This window comes from Megascapheus bottae, chromosome 10, assembly GCF_031878675.1.
Source record: "Megascapheus bottae isolate mThoBot1 chromosome 10, mThoBot2.hap1, whole genome shotgun sequence".
Lineage (NCBI taxonomy): Eukaryota > Metazoa > Chordata > Mammalia > Rodentia > Geomyidae > Megascapheus > Megascapheus bottae.
The window spans coordinates 550,226-567,287 of record NC_143518.1 but is presented as its reverse complement, the minus strand read 5'-3'; the positions used below and the strand labels follow the sequence as shown (position 1 = coordinate 567,287).

Genomic DNA, 17,062 nt, shown 5'->3' with positions numbered 1-17,062 from the left:
GGTAATTTTCTCCTAGTGTTTTTGGAATTCTGCTTTAATATCTTTAGTCATGTCCACAATCCTCTCCTTGAATAGAGTCGTGTTTCATATCTCTTCAGATGTCATTTCTTGTGATGGTAACATCTCTCGTCTCTTCACTCTTGTTTCCTTTTGAGCTTTGTGTGGAACTTTGATTATTTATATACGTAGTAATTTGTGGTTATGCTTTCTGAGGCATCAAAGTCTGTTGTAGGTTCACTCTGTAGTTGGTAGGTCATGGTCTTTACTTGGTTTGGGACTGGTGGTTTTGGGAATCTGTGTATATGTGTGGTTCTCAGCCAAATTGGTTCCACTGCTGACTAAGTCAGAGTTTGCATCTTTTACAGGTGTTCGGCCTGTTCCCATAGGCTGTGTGCCACTGCACAGATATCTCTCATCACAACCAGTGTCCCCACAGTGGGCTGTAGGATGGAGTTGCATGCTTTGGTCTCAGCTAGCCCGGCGGATGGCTAGTTTTCCTACCCTGTTCCCAAGGGCTGGGTGCAGCTGAGGACCTGGGATTTGGGATTTTCTGAGAGCTCTCAGCTAAACCAGCCCAACTGGTTTCCACTCTGTTCCCAGGGATGGGGCCCAGACCAGGACATGGGCTCCAAGGGCAGAGCCTCGCCTTTCTGGCTCTCAGAGGGCAAGCTCAGCCCCTCCTAGTCTGTCCTTCAGTTCCTTGATGTGTTTCAGCTGCTTTGGATGAGAGACATTCTGTCACTCAGTGGGAAGCACCTTGGTATTGTCTTGTTGGAGGCTCCCAGCAGGAGGGCGCCTCACTTAGGTTTGGGTCAGTCCATTGCTGGCTCCCAGACTCCAGCACACCCCCACCCGCTGTTGGAAGGCAGGGTCTCAGTGCCCCCTCAGTCTCCAGTTTCAGTGGCCTGGGAGGGGAAGCTGTTGGGCAGGTGGGAGCAGGGACACCTTTGCGGCCCTTTGGTGGGGTGCTGGGTCTTAGCGTCCACCCGCCTGTTGGTCTCCATTCAATGGCCTGGGAGAGGGGACTATTGGGGGAAGGGACATGATTCTGAATTCCTTGCCACCCTGCACTTGCCAGTCTTTCTTGGCCGGAGTGAGAGGAGACTGGGTTAAGTTCTGTAGCTCGCCCTAGCACTGCTTTCCGGATCAGTTTGTGGGAATCCACTGGACTACTTACTCCTCGGGGTTTGCCTGTGAGCTGCTCCGTGGTGTTGGAGGGTTGTTCACTTCTTCTCTGGTCTCTGCAGCTGTCAGGTCCTTGTGTCTTGGGTTATTTGAGAACTTTGGATATAACTTTATCTGGATTTCTTTTCCGGTTTTTGTACTTCTCCATTGCTTCTTGAATTTGTAGTTGTGGATTTCTTAAGATAGTCGACTCATGGAATTCCCTGACTCTCTATTTTTGTGGGAGAGAGCGAGGCTGGGTCCCTATTGTCTCTGCGCCATCTTCCTCTTCCTCCATTGAGAGTGAAATTTTCAGTTAAAAGATAATCCTAAATCATCTAAATTTCTGTGATATGCTTAAATGCTGAAAGGAAAATTTCTCTATTGCACATGGGCAAAATGGAATGCACACTCAAACCTTCAGAGGTGACAGGAAGTTGCCTCAGAAGAATTGCTGGGCTTCGCTTTCTGAAGGAAGCTTTGCCAAAAGTTAAAATGATTTGAATAAATTCAACAAGAAAACTGTAAATGGTAAATGCAGCTGAAAACTGAAAACAAGATGATCAGAAAATTTACTCCCAAGTCATATTGAGAAACTCTGAAGTGTTAATTCACTGTTTCTTGTTAAAAATAGAACTCCTGCCAATTGACAGCGGCTAAAACCTATTATCCTACCTCTTCATGAGACTGGGGTCTGCAGATGAAGCTTCAAAGCAACCCAGGCAAGAAATCCTGTGAAAATCTTATCTCTAACTATGAACTGAAGCTGTGACTCAAGAGATGGAGACTGAGCCTTAAGTAAAAATGCTAAGTACCTAAGTTTAATCCCCAGAATTGGCCCAAACAAAGCAAAACAAAAATAAACCACAAATCTTCCTTTTCTGTATTTTAAATAATGTATTCATTCTTTGTCACACACTGAAGTTTTAATTGTACATAGAACACATACAGAGCCTCAGATTTTATCTTTAAGAGCAACTTGAATTAGTAAAAACAATGCCAATGGTCTGTTATTAAGGGTATTCATTGCAGGAATTCCTGTGGTCATATGACCTTAGTCCTCAGTGTAAAGACATATGACTGAGATATGTATTCAAATACATTATACTATGTACTCTGGTTATAATGAAGTTATAATTTGTGCTTTATCAAGTTTATGTTTTCATATTACTCTTCAAATTATAAACATGAATATTCTTACATTTTTTAAAATCTTGATTTAATCTCTTATTTGAACAAATAAAGTATAAACACCTAGTACACATTTTATTATAAATAATAGTCTAAATGAATTTACTTAGATGTTATTGTACATATTATCAGAAACAGTTAGAACTAAACTGCTCTTGTCCAAAGAGTTTAATAGAGCATGCCTGTTGAGTTACTCCAATTCTTATCATGCTAATTTTCTGATTTGCTAAATCACAATGCATTAAATCAGAAATGACACACACACACACACATATATATATATATGAACTAGCAATAATGAAAATATCTCATTAACTTTAATTTAACTTTTAACCACAAAATCATGTAAATAAAATACTTTTTAACTGAGATGAATAAAGTATCATTAGCATCCAAGTATGCAAACACAAAAGAATACAGCAGATTAGCAAGGAACAGGAATAATTTGGCAAAATATCACAAACTTAACAATGATGTGTACATGTTTGTGATTTATTGTTAGCAATTACTTTGACTTTCATTAAATAATTATGACTTCCTTAGCAATTGTTAGCAGGATAGATTCTTTAAAGGGTCAAAATCATAGGAACCTGGACAGATAGCAGTAGAAATTATGTAAGATATGAAATATAGAGAGCCATGTAATTTGAGGAACAGTAAATGTCAAAAGCCCAGTAAAGAAATAGACCAAATAAAGCAGGAAAATGAAAACATCATATTTTCATTGCTCCCATCAAATAGTATAAAACAAGAGTGGTGGGAGTTAGTAAGAGGTTGGTAGGTATTTTGGAAATTCAGGTAGTAGACTGATTCTGTTTTTTTGCTTGTTTGTTTGCTGAGCCCTGAAATTGATCTCCTCATTCATCTTCAATTCCAGCATCAATGCTTGGTGAGGGAACTGAATCTTGTAATCTTGCTGCCTTAGCAACTGGTTTTGAATTGGCTGTGTTTTTGAGGCAACCTGCTGTGGACAGAATCCTTGCTCTTTAATTTATCAGATAGAATGAAACTTATAATTCTATTAGGTTGAAGATATTGTTCTTATGTCTTCATTTGAAAGCTAGACACAGACTTGGAAGTAACTTGACCAACAATTAGGTAATGAGAAAATTGGTACAGAGCTACCTTTTCTATTTCTAAACTGCTACATGCTGTAGACAAATATACTATCATTCAAGAGAAGGGATGCAATATAATTTTGGCATGCTCATTAGATGCTCATTAGATTAGTATGCTCATTAGATTTACATATGTTTGAATTTTTTTCCACTAGTCCTGGTGCTTGAACTCAGGGCCTTGATACTGTCCTTGTACAGATTTTCTTCAAGGCTAGCACTCTGCCACTTTAGCCACAGAGCCACTTTCAACCTTTACTGTGTATGTGGTTCTGGGGAATTGAACCTAAAGCTTCGTACATTCTAGGCAAGCATGCTACCACTAGGCCATGCTCCTGCCCCTGTTTGTTTCTATTATGTTTAAGTGGTTGTAGAAAGGAGTTGCCATTCAACATTCAACAAAGCAGTCTATGATAGTGCCTGTTGATCAATGTAACCCATTACAATAATCTTATCTATCCTTTCCTACCCATGCCTTCCCTTGCTTTTCTTAATTTTTAGGTTACATACTGAAATTTTTGCCACTTAACAAAGCATTTTATGTATATAATCCATCTTGATCTGTCATCTCTTCAATATTTTCACTCCCCTTTGATCCAACCCTTCCCTTATTTTTCTCAATTTTGTGCTTTATATAATGCTTACTTTCTTGCATTCTGGTCCGTTATCATTCGTCTACACTTCCTGCCTTGTCTCCCACTTTTGCAAGTACCCATTTCCTAGTACATATTTTGTCGGGCTTTGATTTAGTCTTTCTAAAGAATTACACTATTTGTATTCTCCATACATTCTATTATATTTCATTAATTCATATGTCCCAGTGATTTGATTTATAGATATATAGGTACTTTCTATCTCCCAAAAATGAGGGAAACCATTCAACCTGTATTTCTCTGGATTTGTCTTACTACACTTAATATCTCATTTCCTTACAAATGGTACTATCATTCTTTCTGATAGATATCCAGAATTGTATGTGTGCATATACATGTATATATGTACACAAACAGCACTTTTTTAAACATATAAAAGAAATTAAAAAAATAAATGTTATTGTAAAGGTGATGTGCAGAGAGGTTACAGTTATGTAAGTCAGCCATTGAATACATTTCTTATTGAAAACTTGCCACTTCTCTTTTTCTTTCAGTTTTATGCTTCATGCTCCTGGCACTCTCCCTCCCCAGAATATACCACACAGGTTTTATAGTTCTTGGTGTCTAGCAACTTCACAGATGCATTTGTTCTCTCATTATCCCCCCATTTCTGTACTCACCATTACACTTCCCAAAACAGATAAACTTACATACAAGATAAAAGGTACAGAAAACAAACAAAGGAGAGAAATACTTTAAAACGAAAACTAGAGAAAAAAAAACTTGTTTTGTTTTAGTTTTTTTTGGTTGGTTATGGGGCTTGAACTCTGGGCCTGGGCACTGTCCCTGAGGTCAAGCCTATCACTCTATCACTTGCAAAGCACCACTTCCAGTTTTCCTGCAGTAAAATTGGAGGTTAAGTCTCATGGGCCTTCCTGCCCAGGCTGATTTTTTACCCATAATCCTCAGATCTCATCCTCTTAAGTAGCTAGGATTGCAGGTATAACCCACCAGCGCCTGGCTAATTTCCATTTCTTGGGGTTCATTTCAATAAATATTATTTTATATGATCATATGTACATAGCTATTGAGCCTTTGTGATCTTAAGAATATCCTCCACTGTGTAACATATAGAGCCCTATGTACTATGTTTCCTTGATCTATTGAAGGGTCATATGAGTTGATTCCATATCTTAGCTATGGTAAATATTACTGCCATGGATAGTATTGAAATTTTCACAATGTTAGCTTTTCCAATCCAGAAGCCAGAAAGTCTTTCCATTTCTTTAAATCTTCAATGACATTTTTCAAAAATTTAAATGTTTTATGTCATAATCAGTAGAAACCTTGGGCTCTCCTAGCAGAGATTTGCAATAGAGCAAAACCTTGATACATAAGGCCATATAGTATGACACTAAATAAAAGGATCTCTAGGATATAAAAACATAAGCCATATAATGAATGATTGTTGTCCTTAAGGTACTATGTTATCTCTCATCTCTTTTGCTGTCCCTTGGTTATCTCATATTGTTGCAGTATCTCACTTTGTTACCCGATATATCTGATATATTTGTATTTGGTTATTTGAAATTGGATAGGGAAGGAGGAAAACAAGATGAGGGGTGGGGGCGGGGGAGGGAAATGGAGACCAAGACATGTGAAAGGGTATCAATATATGTGAATTAATGCACCTTCGATCTCCCAAATATCATGTAACCCTTCTATTAATTACAATAAAATATATGAAAAAATTAAATGTTTTAGTGTAGAGGTTCAAGGTAGGAAAGTACATGAGGTTTCTTTTTTTATCAACTATTAATCTCCATAAAGCTGGAAGTGGAGCTGTAGCTCATGTGGTGGACTGATAGCTTGAACAATAAATAATTCAGGGACAGAACTCAGTTATCGTACATGCACACACATACAAACAAGGAAATGTGTCTCTTATGAAATAAACACTCCAGAAGGGTTAAATATGATATCTTCACCAATATGACCCCCAACCAATCAAGGCTCATTTAACTTGTTCAGAATCTTCTTGGATGCTTACAAGAATTTACAATTACCTTCTCAATGCAAATATCATATATATTGTTAAATAACCAAAGGATGGAAATACTTTCATTAAAAAGAGTTCTAATTCTTCCTTCTTCATCCTTTTTAGGTTCCATAGACTAAATGTATGCTATCCTAGCTGTGGTAATCAAAGTAAAATGCATGGAATTAATCAGTGAATGAATGAAGTGGCAAATCAAGAGTCAATTGCATGAATGCTATGGAAGCAGACTTTTTTTTTTAAAGAAATAGATCCAAAGTATGAAATCAGAGAAATTAAAGATCTGAAGCATGACGCTGTTAGCTTAATTTCTGGGTAAAATGATATTTGCATTATTCAGCAGCTGACTCATTTAGACATTAGCTAAATTGCTTAAAAACTTTTTCATATTTTGCAAAGGTCACACAAATTAAGAATGTCAAAACAACAGTTAGTAACCCTTTCTAAGTGTCAAAATAAGTGCTCAGGAAAAAAGATCCATATACCCCAGTAATAGGAAAAACACAATAAAATTATATTGATTGAAATGAAAAAAATCACAGATACTCATGTGATCATTAAAATTCCCTTCCTAGTACTCATAAGATCTATTTTGTTAAAATTGTGAATTTCTGGATTTTTTATATATAAACCATGCTATTATATACTTTAATATTACAGTAATTTTATTGTATGTGAAGACTCAGAAAGATTTTTATGCCTTAGACTACCTGCTTTTGTTCATTCTTGAAGCTACCTATTTCTTTTCTTTTTGTGCTAGTACTGGGGCTTGATCTTGGGGTTTCATTTTAGGGTATTGTCCATTAGCTTTTTTATTCAAGACTGGAACCTTACCACTTGAGCTCAGTTTTACTTCCAGCTTTTCTGTGGCTAATTAGAGATAAGAGTCTCACCAGGCTGGCTTCAAACCACAATCCTTGGATCTCAACCTCTGAATAGCTAGGATTAGCAGCGTAAGCCACTGGTATATAACTCTGATGATAAAACTTTTATAAGCAATATTTATATCTTAATTTTCTTTGTAATTCACATAATTCCATAGCATATGTGAACTTATTTGCATTTTAATTACTTTAATTCAGAAGTAAATCCATAAGTTGTACATTTTATTAGTGCATCATATACTAGATGAAAGTGTACACTGCATAATGTTAAAATCCCTTTAAACATTTTGATGTCCTCAAATATTTATCTTTAATTTGCAGCAAAACTTTCAAAAATGCTTTCCTTTCGTTTTTTGAAATTCATATACATAAATAGCTATAGTCACCACCATACAAATAGTACCAGAGCTGAGTGTATTTTAAAGAGAGTTAATTAGAAAACTTCTTTATGTTATACTTTTGCTTCCTTGCAAAAGATTAGAATGATAAATCTAAGTGCTTCAAATGAATTAACACCAAACATAATTATTGCCCCTGGAAGATAACACTAACTGCAATTTTATGTTCAAAGCTGCTGTGTACTCTAATGGTTGTGCCACATCAGTCATATCATACAATTATGCAATATAAATGATTTTAAAACTCTAAAATATTTACTCTAAAGTCTTAATTACAGTGTTATAGCTACTCATTGGCTTAGGAAATACCGTGTGATTTTGTAATAATGTCTAGTAATTGTCAGACTCCATGCCCTTTCTTTAATTAGATAATAGCACTTTAGAACTGAATTGCTCACAGTCATTTCCTGAGAAATCATCAGTGTTTTATCATTGTAAATTACACTGTAGTCTTCAGTGTACACTGTATATAAATACATAACTATTAAACAAAGAGGAGAAAGGAAGCAAATCTTCACAATAGTAGTAATAGCATCACATGATCACATATGTTCCATGGAAAAATCAGGCAATGATTTATTTACACCATTTCCTGTGAAATTATATGCATAAATACTCAGATTTTAAATAATGGCACATACCCAAAGGTCTATAATTGAATATTAGGTAAAAGCTCTTGTGTAATTTCAGAAACGGTGTATCTAGCTCATCATGCTAAATGCAACTACTGACATGTGCAAATAAAACCATAAATACTGTGTATTTTTCTTTTGTTCATTAAATAGTAATAAGCTGTATAATTCAAATTTAATAATGTTTTATGTTAATTGAGCTGTTTCTGATAACATTAATTTGTTCTCATAAAATCATTAAAGTTTTGAGTGAGAGATGTAAACATACATCAAATTGATAGAATGGGATATTCCTTGCTTTCATACCTTTTATTTGATTGAAGCTATATTTTTTGTAAGTCTTTTGGCTTGAGCTCAGGGCCTGAGCACTATCCTTGGGTTTTCTCAAGGCTAGTGCTCTATCACCCGAGCCACAGCATCATTTCCAGCCTTTTCTATGTATGTGGTACCAAGGAATTGAACCTGGGTCTTTGTCCATGCTAGGCAAGTTCTTTACCACTAGGCCACATTCCCAGCCTTGAGGCTATTTTTATATTTAGCCTAACACTGACTTAAAATTGCTTAATTTCCTTTCAAGCCTGCTCTCTCTCATCAAAAGACCTAATACCTGTCAAAAATGAGAAAGTATTTCTCTAAACTAAAAGAAACTTTCCTATTCTAATGAATAAGTACCCTATATATGGGAACATGTGCCATTTTTGCACTATGAATTAATGTTCTCATAGGTGCTTTGTCACTTTACCTTTTGTAACCATACCACTTTCACTGGAGTGTGGATGCCCGCTCCATAGTACACACTGCATGTAGATAGAAGTGTAGCAGCTGCTTTTCAGAAGATGAGAACACTATTTTTACATGAGATCTCTGTGATAAAAGGAATTTTACCATTCCTTACAATGCTTCTGTGGGTGATGTGCAGACTGTGCACTTCAAATTTAAATTCTGAAAGCAATGCTGGCTGTTTACAAAAGCAGCACTGCCATTTATGACATTTTGAGTACATGTGCCCAGAAAATAGATTGCTCTGCTAATTTCTTTTCATGTTATTCAATTTATGTCTATTCAAATACTAAAATCTACTGGATTCTGTACAGTTCTCTATATAGTTTTGCCACAGATATCCATCCAACAGTAAGGGATTGTTTTTCATGGGGGAATCTTTGTCTATTCTTTGGGGAAGAATATGGTAAATTCCTTATTCACTAAGATTTAATGATATAACATATTCAACTGCTCTTACGACAAGCAAACTGTTTTGTTAAAGATTTGTGATTGCGTGAAAGTTCGACCTTAAGGTCCACTGAAGTTCTCAAACATTCAAAGGGTCAGAGTTTCAAACTCTAAGGTAATTATTATCTAACTTTTTTTCTAAAACACAACCTATATATGCTCCATCGTTGTTTATAACCTCAACTGACTAGTACTTATAGGTCATATGAAACAATTACTTAATTTTAGAAAAATGATAAAAATGAATACAAATGGTAAATTTGGATGCTATAATTTCCTCACTTGGAATGTTGAAGCAGTAGAATCTCAAGTTCAAGGTCATCCTGGTCTTCATTCACACTGTGTGGAGCCTTGTTTAAAACAACCAAAAGCTGAGGTTTGAACTCAAGGATAATACACTTGTTAGAATGCACAAGTCTCTCGGGTTTGTTTTCCAGTACAAAAAAATTAAGAACACATTAGTTTTGCATTCAACATGTTTATCATTTATTTACCGTTGTCACATTTTCATAAGTTTTAAATACAGTGATCATACATTTTATAACTTATAGACTATGTCCTCTTAGTTATAGATTCTGTTGCACAACTTTCTGGAAAGTTGGATTATTCCGGTTTCATTACCTCCATATGGAAAACATAAAGAAAAAAATGCATGTTGAGTGAATGTTTAACATGACATTTTGCTTTTCACTCATTTTCTAAGTCCTTCAAAAATAAAACCCATTTTTCTATTTATAGTCTTTCAAAAATACATTAACATCTTTTAATAGAAAGCTGCATATAAACAGTATTCCAAATTACTACAATATAGCTTGAACTTTCTGAAAGATTGAAGATTACCTCAGAAATTATTTTTTTTTAATCATGGCATTCTTTAAGTTACACAGTGAATGAACCTCGCTTTAACATGACTTCCCCCACTCTTATCACATAAAAGACCAAAAGTTTTCATCTACTCTTTCTTCTTATGACTCAAAGGAGAAAAAAAATACCTGAAAGAATTTTAGCTCTAGGGCAAAATACCATTTCTATCCAAATCAGTGCTCTTGGGAACTCAGACTGGCTATGGGTAGTCAGATTTCCGAAAAGAAGGACTTTTAAATGACAGTAAAAGAAAAAAAAGATACAGAAACAAAAACAAAAAGCAAATCTTGCCTCTTTCTGTTATGGAATAGTGAAGAACTATGACATCTTTCAACATCAAAGACAAAAGCTCAAGGCTGTCATTGATTATTTCCTATTACCAGAAACATTTACATGTTCTCCTACAATTCTCCCATAACTATGGATACTTTTAGGAAGGCAAAGAGTTTACTGATGTAGATGGCAAAAAAAACACTAACAGCTTCAATTGGCTGGTATATAATGCACTGGCTTCAGCAAGAAGACTGGGAATGAGGGGATTGAAGGAGATTGAGAATAATGAGCTTAGCAGATAATTCTAGAAGTATCATACTGGAACTTATTACTATGCCAATGTGTAAAATATGCTTACTACATGGATTATGATATTTAGTTTAGAAAGCTCTGATAGTCATTCACTGTGAACTTATCCGAACTCTTGTCATTGAATATTAACATGAGATAAAATGAACCACTGTTTCATTTTAATTCTGGGAAATATTTGTTTTTTTCACATACCACTTGTTGACATAATGCTATTTCCACTGATTAAAATGCAGTATTATATATATATCTGAAGGTATATTTCATAACTATATCATATAGAAAATAAATTTTTGGTATTGTCCCAATATTTTAGTAATGTAAAACTAGTGACAAACATCTTTTGGAAAAATAATAAAATAGTCCTTCAGTATTAAAATCTCTTATCAAAAAGTATTTAATTCAAAGTTAAGAGTATGACATGTTATAAATGCATAGCTGAGTCAGGAATGAATAAGGTGACTCACCCTGGTTTTTATCAACCAACCAAAATATTTCAAATCTTTTTATAATAAATAAAACTATTTGAAATCAAAATGTAACAGTTTGTCATAGGTCAATTGAAAAATGATAAATTAGGACTCTTACATTATTCTGCAGCTTTTTGATATACCATTTAAGACAATGTAAACCCAGGACATAAGCAATATGCTACATACTTACCATGTAACTTTTATGCCACTTTGTTGAATGCTGCACTAACATATTTGCACTTTTATTGCTTGAGTAGAAAGTGGTCATTACTTATTTCATGTTTATAGTATAGAAAATAACAAAAACCAAAAAAAAGCTTTTAAAATGGCATACATCACACTGTTGTAGTAGTTGACTTTCTCAAGATCGTCTTCTGTGGTTTTGGAGCAGAGGATGGAGGCACAGTTGTAGGTCTGAGAGGGGGGAAACTGTTACTGTGGCTTATTCCTGTTCCCCCATTTTCTAGTAGGAAAGGAGGGAGATTGGCTGCAGGAGGGAGGGGAAGGCTTTGGCAAGGACTCCTTCCTGATGGCTGGACAGGTTCACTGTGTAAGTGGACTTCTCTGTTCTTTATGTTATAACGAGTGTCACAGTCAGGACAATAGCCGTGATACTGCACATTTTCACTGAACCGTACTCGCTCCCGAGGCCCGGCTTGGGGGCATCTGTCTTTTTCAGGTCTATAGATTACAGCCTGCATTGAAATCTTGTCTGAGTTACTACTGACGTTGCAGCAAACGTCTCCATTTGGGGTTTTGTTCTGTCCACTTGGTAAGCCTCCATTCCGTAGAAGGTTGCCATTGGTCTTTACAAGATGGGTGATGGGTACCTCCCTTGTAGGCTGTTCACATCTCACAGGTGTCAACCGTGGAGGAGGTGGTGGAGGATTTGGCTTTCTCAGGACGGTGAGGATAGCAGATGGGTGTGCTAGAGGTTTAATGAGTGGTGTATTTGCCTGTTCTTTGATCTTTTCTATGCTGGAGACCGTTGTACTGCTGGAGCTGCTGTTCAGAGTGTCTGTTTTGGAACTGTCAGTCATTTCATCCTCCAGCTGTAGGTCAGATGTCAAGGTGTCAATCTGGTCAACCACCTAAGGAAGGATCAGAAAATTGTTGAAGTAGGACCCAATGGAAAATATAATGAGAAACAATGTTCTTTGAAGTTGAATCTGCTATAGAAATGCTGCTCAAAGTTTGCAGTTTGTGCATTTACAGACCGCCACCACAAAGGATGTGAGTTACATTTGAGAACATAACTTCATATACCTACAATACAATATTGTAATTTTTGTACCTTTGATGGCTCTGTTGTAGCCATCAAAGGTAGAATACTAATGCCAAACTGACCAGATCTTTTTTTTAATATATATATATATAGAGAGAGAACTAGATAGATAGATAGATTCAAAATGAATTAACACAAATACACCATAAATTATTATAGGAAGATATGATTTTTGGCTCAATACATAGAAATCTTCAGGATATCAATATTTCATGCTGAAAAGACAAAATTCCAGATAATACAAAATTGTTATTAATTTCTGAAAATTTGATTCATGCTTATTAAACAAATGTAAGTTCAAGAACATTACTGTAGGTTCCTAAAACAACACTACACATTCATCTTCAATAAGTTTCTCTTTCAATTTAAGTTATCAAATTTCTATGTTTTTTTTTGTAGACCACCATAGTGGCTGATCTGCTTGCTATCATGGATTCTTCCCTGGCAGGAAAGACCATCCTTTTCAGGCAATGTGGATTGTATGTTCCAAAACAGAAAAAAATATGAATATTTTGATTATGATTTAAATCAATCTATAATATTATATTAAGGGCATGGTCTAAAACAATCTTTTATTTATCCAGTAGTATGACTTGAAACAGTTTGTTTCCTACTTGTTTTGGCAATCATCATTATCTGAAGAATTGCTAAATTATTCTGGTAGAAATATTCTAAATGTGGTCTAAATGACCACACAGACTTAGTAACATTATTTCTAGTTGGCTATGTGGAAATTAAAGTGAGAGCCTTGGTAATAAATTGGTAAGCAATGGAACAGTCTGGCTTATAGGGACAATAAATTTCATGTAGAGAACTTATTTCCAGCTTTTAGTCTTTTAATCATATTCTGTAATCAATTCTGCAGCAAGTGAAAGAAAACTCAGAACCCTAAGGGATGTAAAGATGGTTTCCAGATGAGGGTTGTATAGTTCTCAACTGGTTTAAACCTCTACAGTGCCATTTTCTAAGTGTGCATTAAATGTTAAGAAATTAAGACATAAAAACTAAACACTGATATGACTAAGTAGGTACTCTATTAAATAGGATTGAACTGCATTATTTCATCAAACAAATGATAGTTCAACTGCCAAGTCTTGTGAAGCATAGTCATATGACAAGAGGAGACCAGTACCTAGTGATAAAGACAATAGTATCCTCCTGAATGGTCAGCTGGAACCACCTGGTAGAAGAGCCACTGCTCCAGCTTCCTCTCAGAATGTCTCATGAAGGTATAAGATTCTCTCAAAAAGAATGTGCGTTAAAGATCTGTGGCATCATACCATGTTGAGATAGGAAGCTGTGAGTGGTCGGCACCTGTTAGTCTAGCTGGACATTGTTATTCCCAATAGCTTGGGTAAGAGGCACATATTACTTTGTCTGGTTGGTGACTGGATGGGACTTAGTCTCAAAAACTTATTTTGGACCAAACTGACTTTAAACCATGATCCCCCAATTTCTATCCTCTCCCTCCCCACATGTATCCAGATTGTAGGACTAAGTCATCAAAGTTGGCTAAATATTTAAGAGATGATTATATTTTATGTGTGTGAGAAATCACTAACTTGGTATTAATTGAATTTATACCTTATTGAGTATGCATGTAAAAATTTTAGGGAAGGTACTAAAACAACACAGTAAAAATATAACTTCTAAAATAATGTAAGCAATAAAAGATGATAAATATTCAACAATTCTTTAAAAGGCATAACAAACAAATGCTGAATAAAATAGAATAAATAATTTAAACATATTTGTAAACACAACATATGTAAATAAAAATGTGGCAATGATTAAAGACAAAGAAATGTGAGAAGATCAAACAGTAGTAAATGAAGCCTGATGAAGTTATGTTATTAACAAGCCAAAAGGGTTTAGCTAAGCCCTTTCAATTCATGACATTTTAGGCCCATGCTTAACTCCTAGCTCTCACAGATTAGCTCATGTCCCTCAACATTAACAAGCCAAATAAGGAAACGTGACTGTGAAGAGTAGAGGAAGGAAGACCTTGAGAAGCAATAGGAATAACAGTAGCCTTTCATTCCATTGTCTTTAATAAACATTTGCTTTAATTTTAAATAGGGGTGAAAATGTGAGGAAAGGGGAGAAATGTGTATAATTATTGAACTTCCCTAATCCCAGATTTGTTCCAGTGATCCAAGGAAGAAATAACAGTTGCTTGGCAGCTAAATGTGTCAGGATTGGTCACGTGGAGCTTTAGTGCAATAGTAGTCTCCAGTGTGATCCTTCCTACATTCCAACAATATGGTGAGTGTAGAAGAAAATGGTTCATAGTAAATGGCATGGAAACAGATGTAAGTTTTGCCAGTCCTGGGACTTGAACTCAGGGTCTGGGCCTTGTCCTTGCACAAACTTGGAACAAGATTAGTACTTTGCCACTTCAATTACAGCACCACTTCTGACTTTTTTCTGTATATATGATACTAAGGAATCGAACCCAGGGCTTTGTGCATGCTAATCACATAATCATGCTAGGCCACACTCCCAGTCCCAGATGCAATCCTTTTGTGCTTATTAGAAAACACAGCTTTTAAGCAGCACAGATTTAAATTTTTGCGTGTGTGTGTGTGAACTCAGGGATTGGCACTGTCCTTTGACACTCTTTTCTCAAGGCTAGTGTACAGCACCACTTCTGGCTTTTTCTGAGTATGTGGTATCAAGGAATCGAACCCAGGGCTTCATGCATGCTAGGTGAACACTCTACTATTAGGCTATACTCCCAGTCCACAGATGCATATTTTAAAAGCAAGAAACAATATCCTGTATTGAAATATATTATAGATTTACTACACATAATTCTCACCAAGTGCTGTACATTTTTTTTTAAATCACACAACTTTTTGTGCTAGTCCTGAAGCTTGAACTTTGGGCCTGGTTGTTATCTGTGAGCTTTTTCTGTTCACAGTACTCAGCCACTTGAGCCACAAGTACTATTTCTAGATGTTAGGTAGTTAATCGGGCAATCTCATAGATTGTCCTGCATGGGATGGCCTCAAAACACAATCTACATATCTACATATCCTGAGTAGCTAGGATTAAGGCATTAGCCATCAGTGGCATGCCATTATTATTTTTTCTTTTTGTTCTTTTTGTTGGTGTTGTAAAGGTGGTATACAGAGGAATCACAGTTACATATCAGTTACATAAATAAAGAAATGATTACATTTCTTTTTGCCAGTCTTAGGACTTGAACTCAGGGCCTGGGCAATGTCCTTGGACTTTTCTCAAAGTAACACTCTAACACTTGAACCAAGCACCACTTCTGGCTTTTTTCTGTGTATATATGGCACTGAAGAATCGAACCCAGGGCTTCCTGCATTCTAACCAAGCACTCTACCACTAGGCCACACTATGGAATGTTACCATTCCTTTTATCTCTCCTACTTTCCCTTCCCCAGACATTCCCCGCCCCCATGTTGTAAACTTCATTTCCAATATAGTGTCTTGCGAGTATCACTGTTGCATTGGTTCACCTTTTTGTCCTTTGTCTCACCATTTTGTGATTCCCCTTCCCATTTCCAAATCAGGTAAACTTATATACAATACAAAGGGTACTGAAATTAAAAACAGTAATAAGAGGGTATAAACCAAAAGGGATAGAAACAAAAGGAAAAAAGTAATAACTGCATACAGTACACTAAGGATAAAAATACCTTCTTGTTTCCATAACTTGCAGTTCATTTTGATTAGCAACATTTTATAAGGTCATATTAAAATAGTGGCCTTAGTTAACCTTGTTTGTGCTCTATCGGATAAATGTCCAGGAGTAGGTATAAATGTAATCCATGCTGAGAGGGATGGTGCAGGAGAGAGAGAGGGAGATAGGGAAAGAAGGAAAGAGGGAGAGTGAGAAAGATAGAAATAGGCAGGCAAGCAGGCAGGAAGGAAGGAAGGAATCAGAAAGGAAGGAAGAAGGAACAGATGAACTCTGAAAGCCAATAAAGAAACGGTTAAGGCCAGGAGTTTGGCCTAGTGTTAGAATGCTTGCCTCGCATGCACAAAGACCCAGGTTCAATTCCTCGGTACCACATACATAGAAAAACCTGGAAGTGCTGTGATTCAAGTGGTAGAGTTCTAGCCCTGAGAAAGCCCAAAGAGAGTGCGCAGGCTCTGAATTCAAGGCCCAGGAATGGCAAAAAAGAAAAGAAAAAAAATTGATATGAAATCTAAATAGTAAGACAACCCAGGGAAGAGTACAAAGAAATTTCCCATTTTAATCCCTGTGTGGTGGCACGGACTCTGACATTTCCAGTTTAAAATAATCTTGAGAAAACCTAGCAAACAAAGAAATTTGACCACATTAACTTCAGGAGAGATAGAAACTTTCCTTAACCTTTTTCTATATCCTAGACTTAATTTCCTTATATATTTTTATTGTAATTAAGAGAAGGGTTACATTATATTTGCCAGATAGAAGGTGCATTAATTCACATACATTGATATCCTTTCTCATGTCTTGGTCCCCATTTCCCTACCCCCAACCCCACCCCTCATCTTGTTTTCCCCCCTTCCCTATCCAATTTCAAATAACCAAATACAAATATAATCAATATATTGGATAACAAAGTGAGATACTG

General features: G+C 36.0%; 1 protein-coding gene across 2 annotated transcripts in view; it reads right to left on the bottom strand.

Moving 5' to 3' along the window:
* Window positions 1-9,725: 9,725 nt before the first annotated feature.
* Prr16 (proline rich 16) overlaps window positions 9,726-17,062 on the bottom strand; it is a 189,056-nt gene continuing 181,719 nt past the window's right edge. For both annotated transcript variants that reach the window (XM_090339679.1, XM_090339680.1), the window contains one exon: window positions 9,726-12,273. In XM_090339679.1, the coding sequence (XP_090195805.1) occupies window positions 11,518-12,273 (756 nt within the window). In that variant the 3' untranslated portion in view covers window positions 9,726-11,517. The remainder of the gene's footprint in view (window positions 12,274-17,062) is intronic.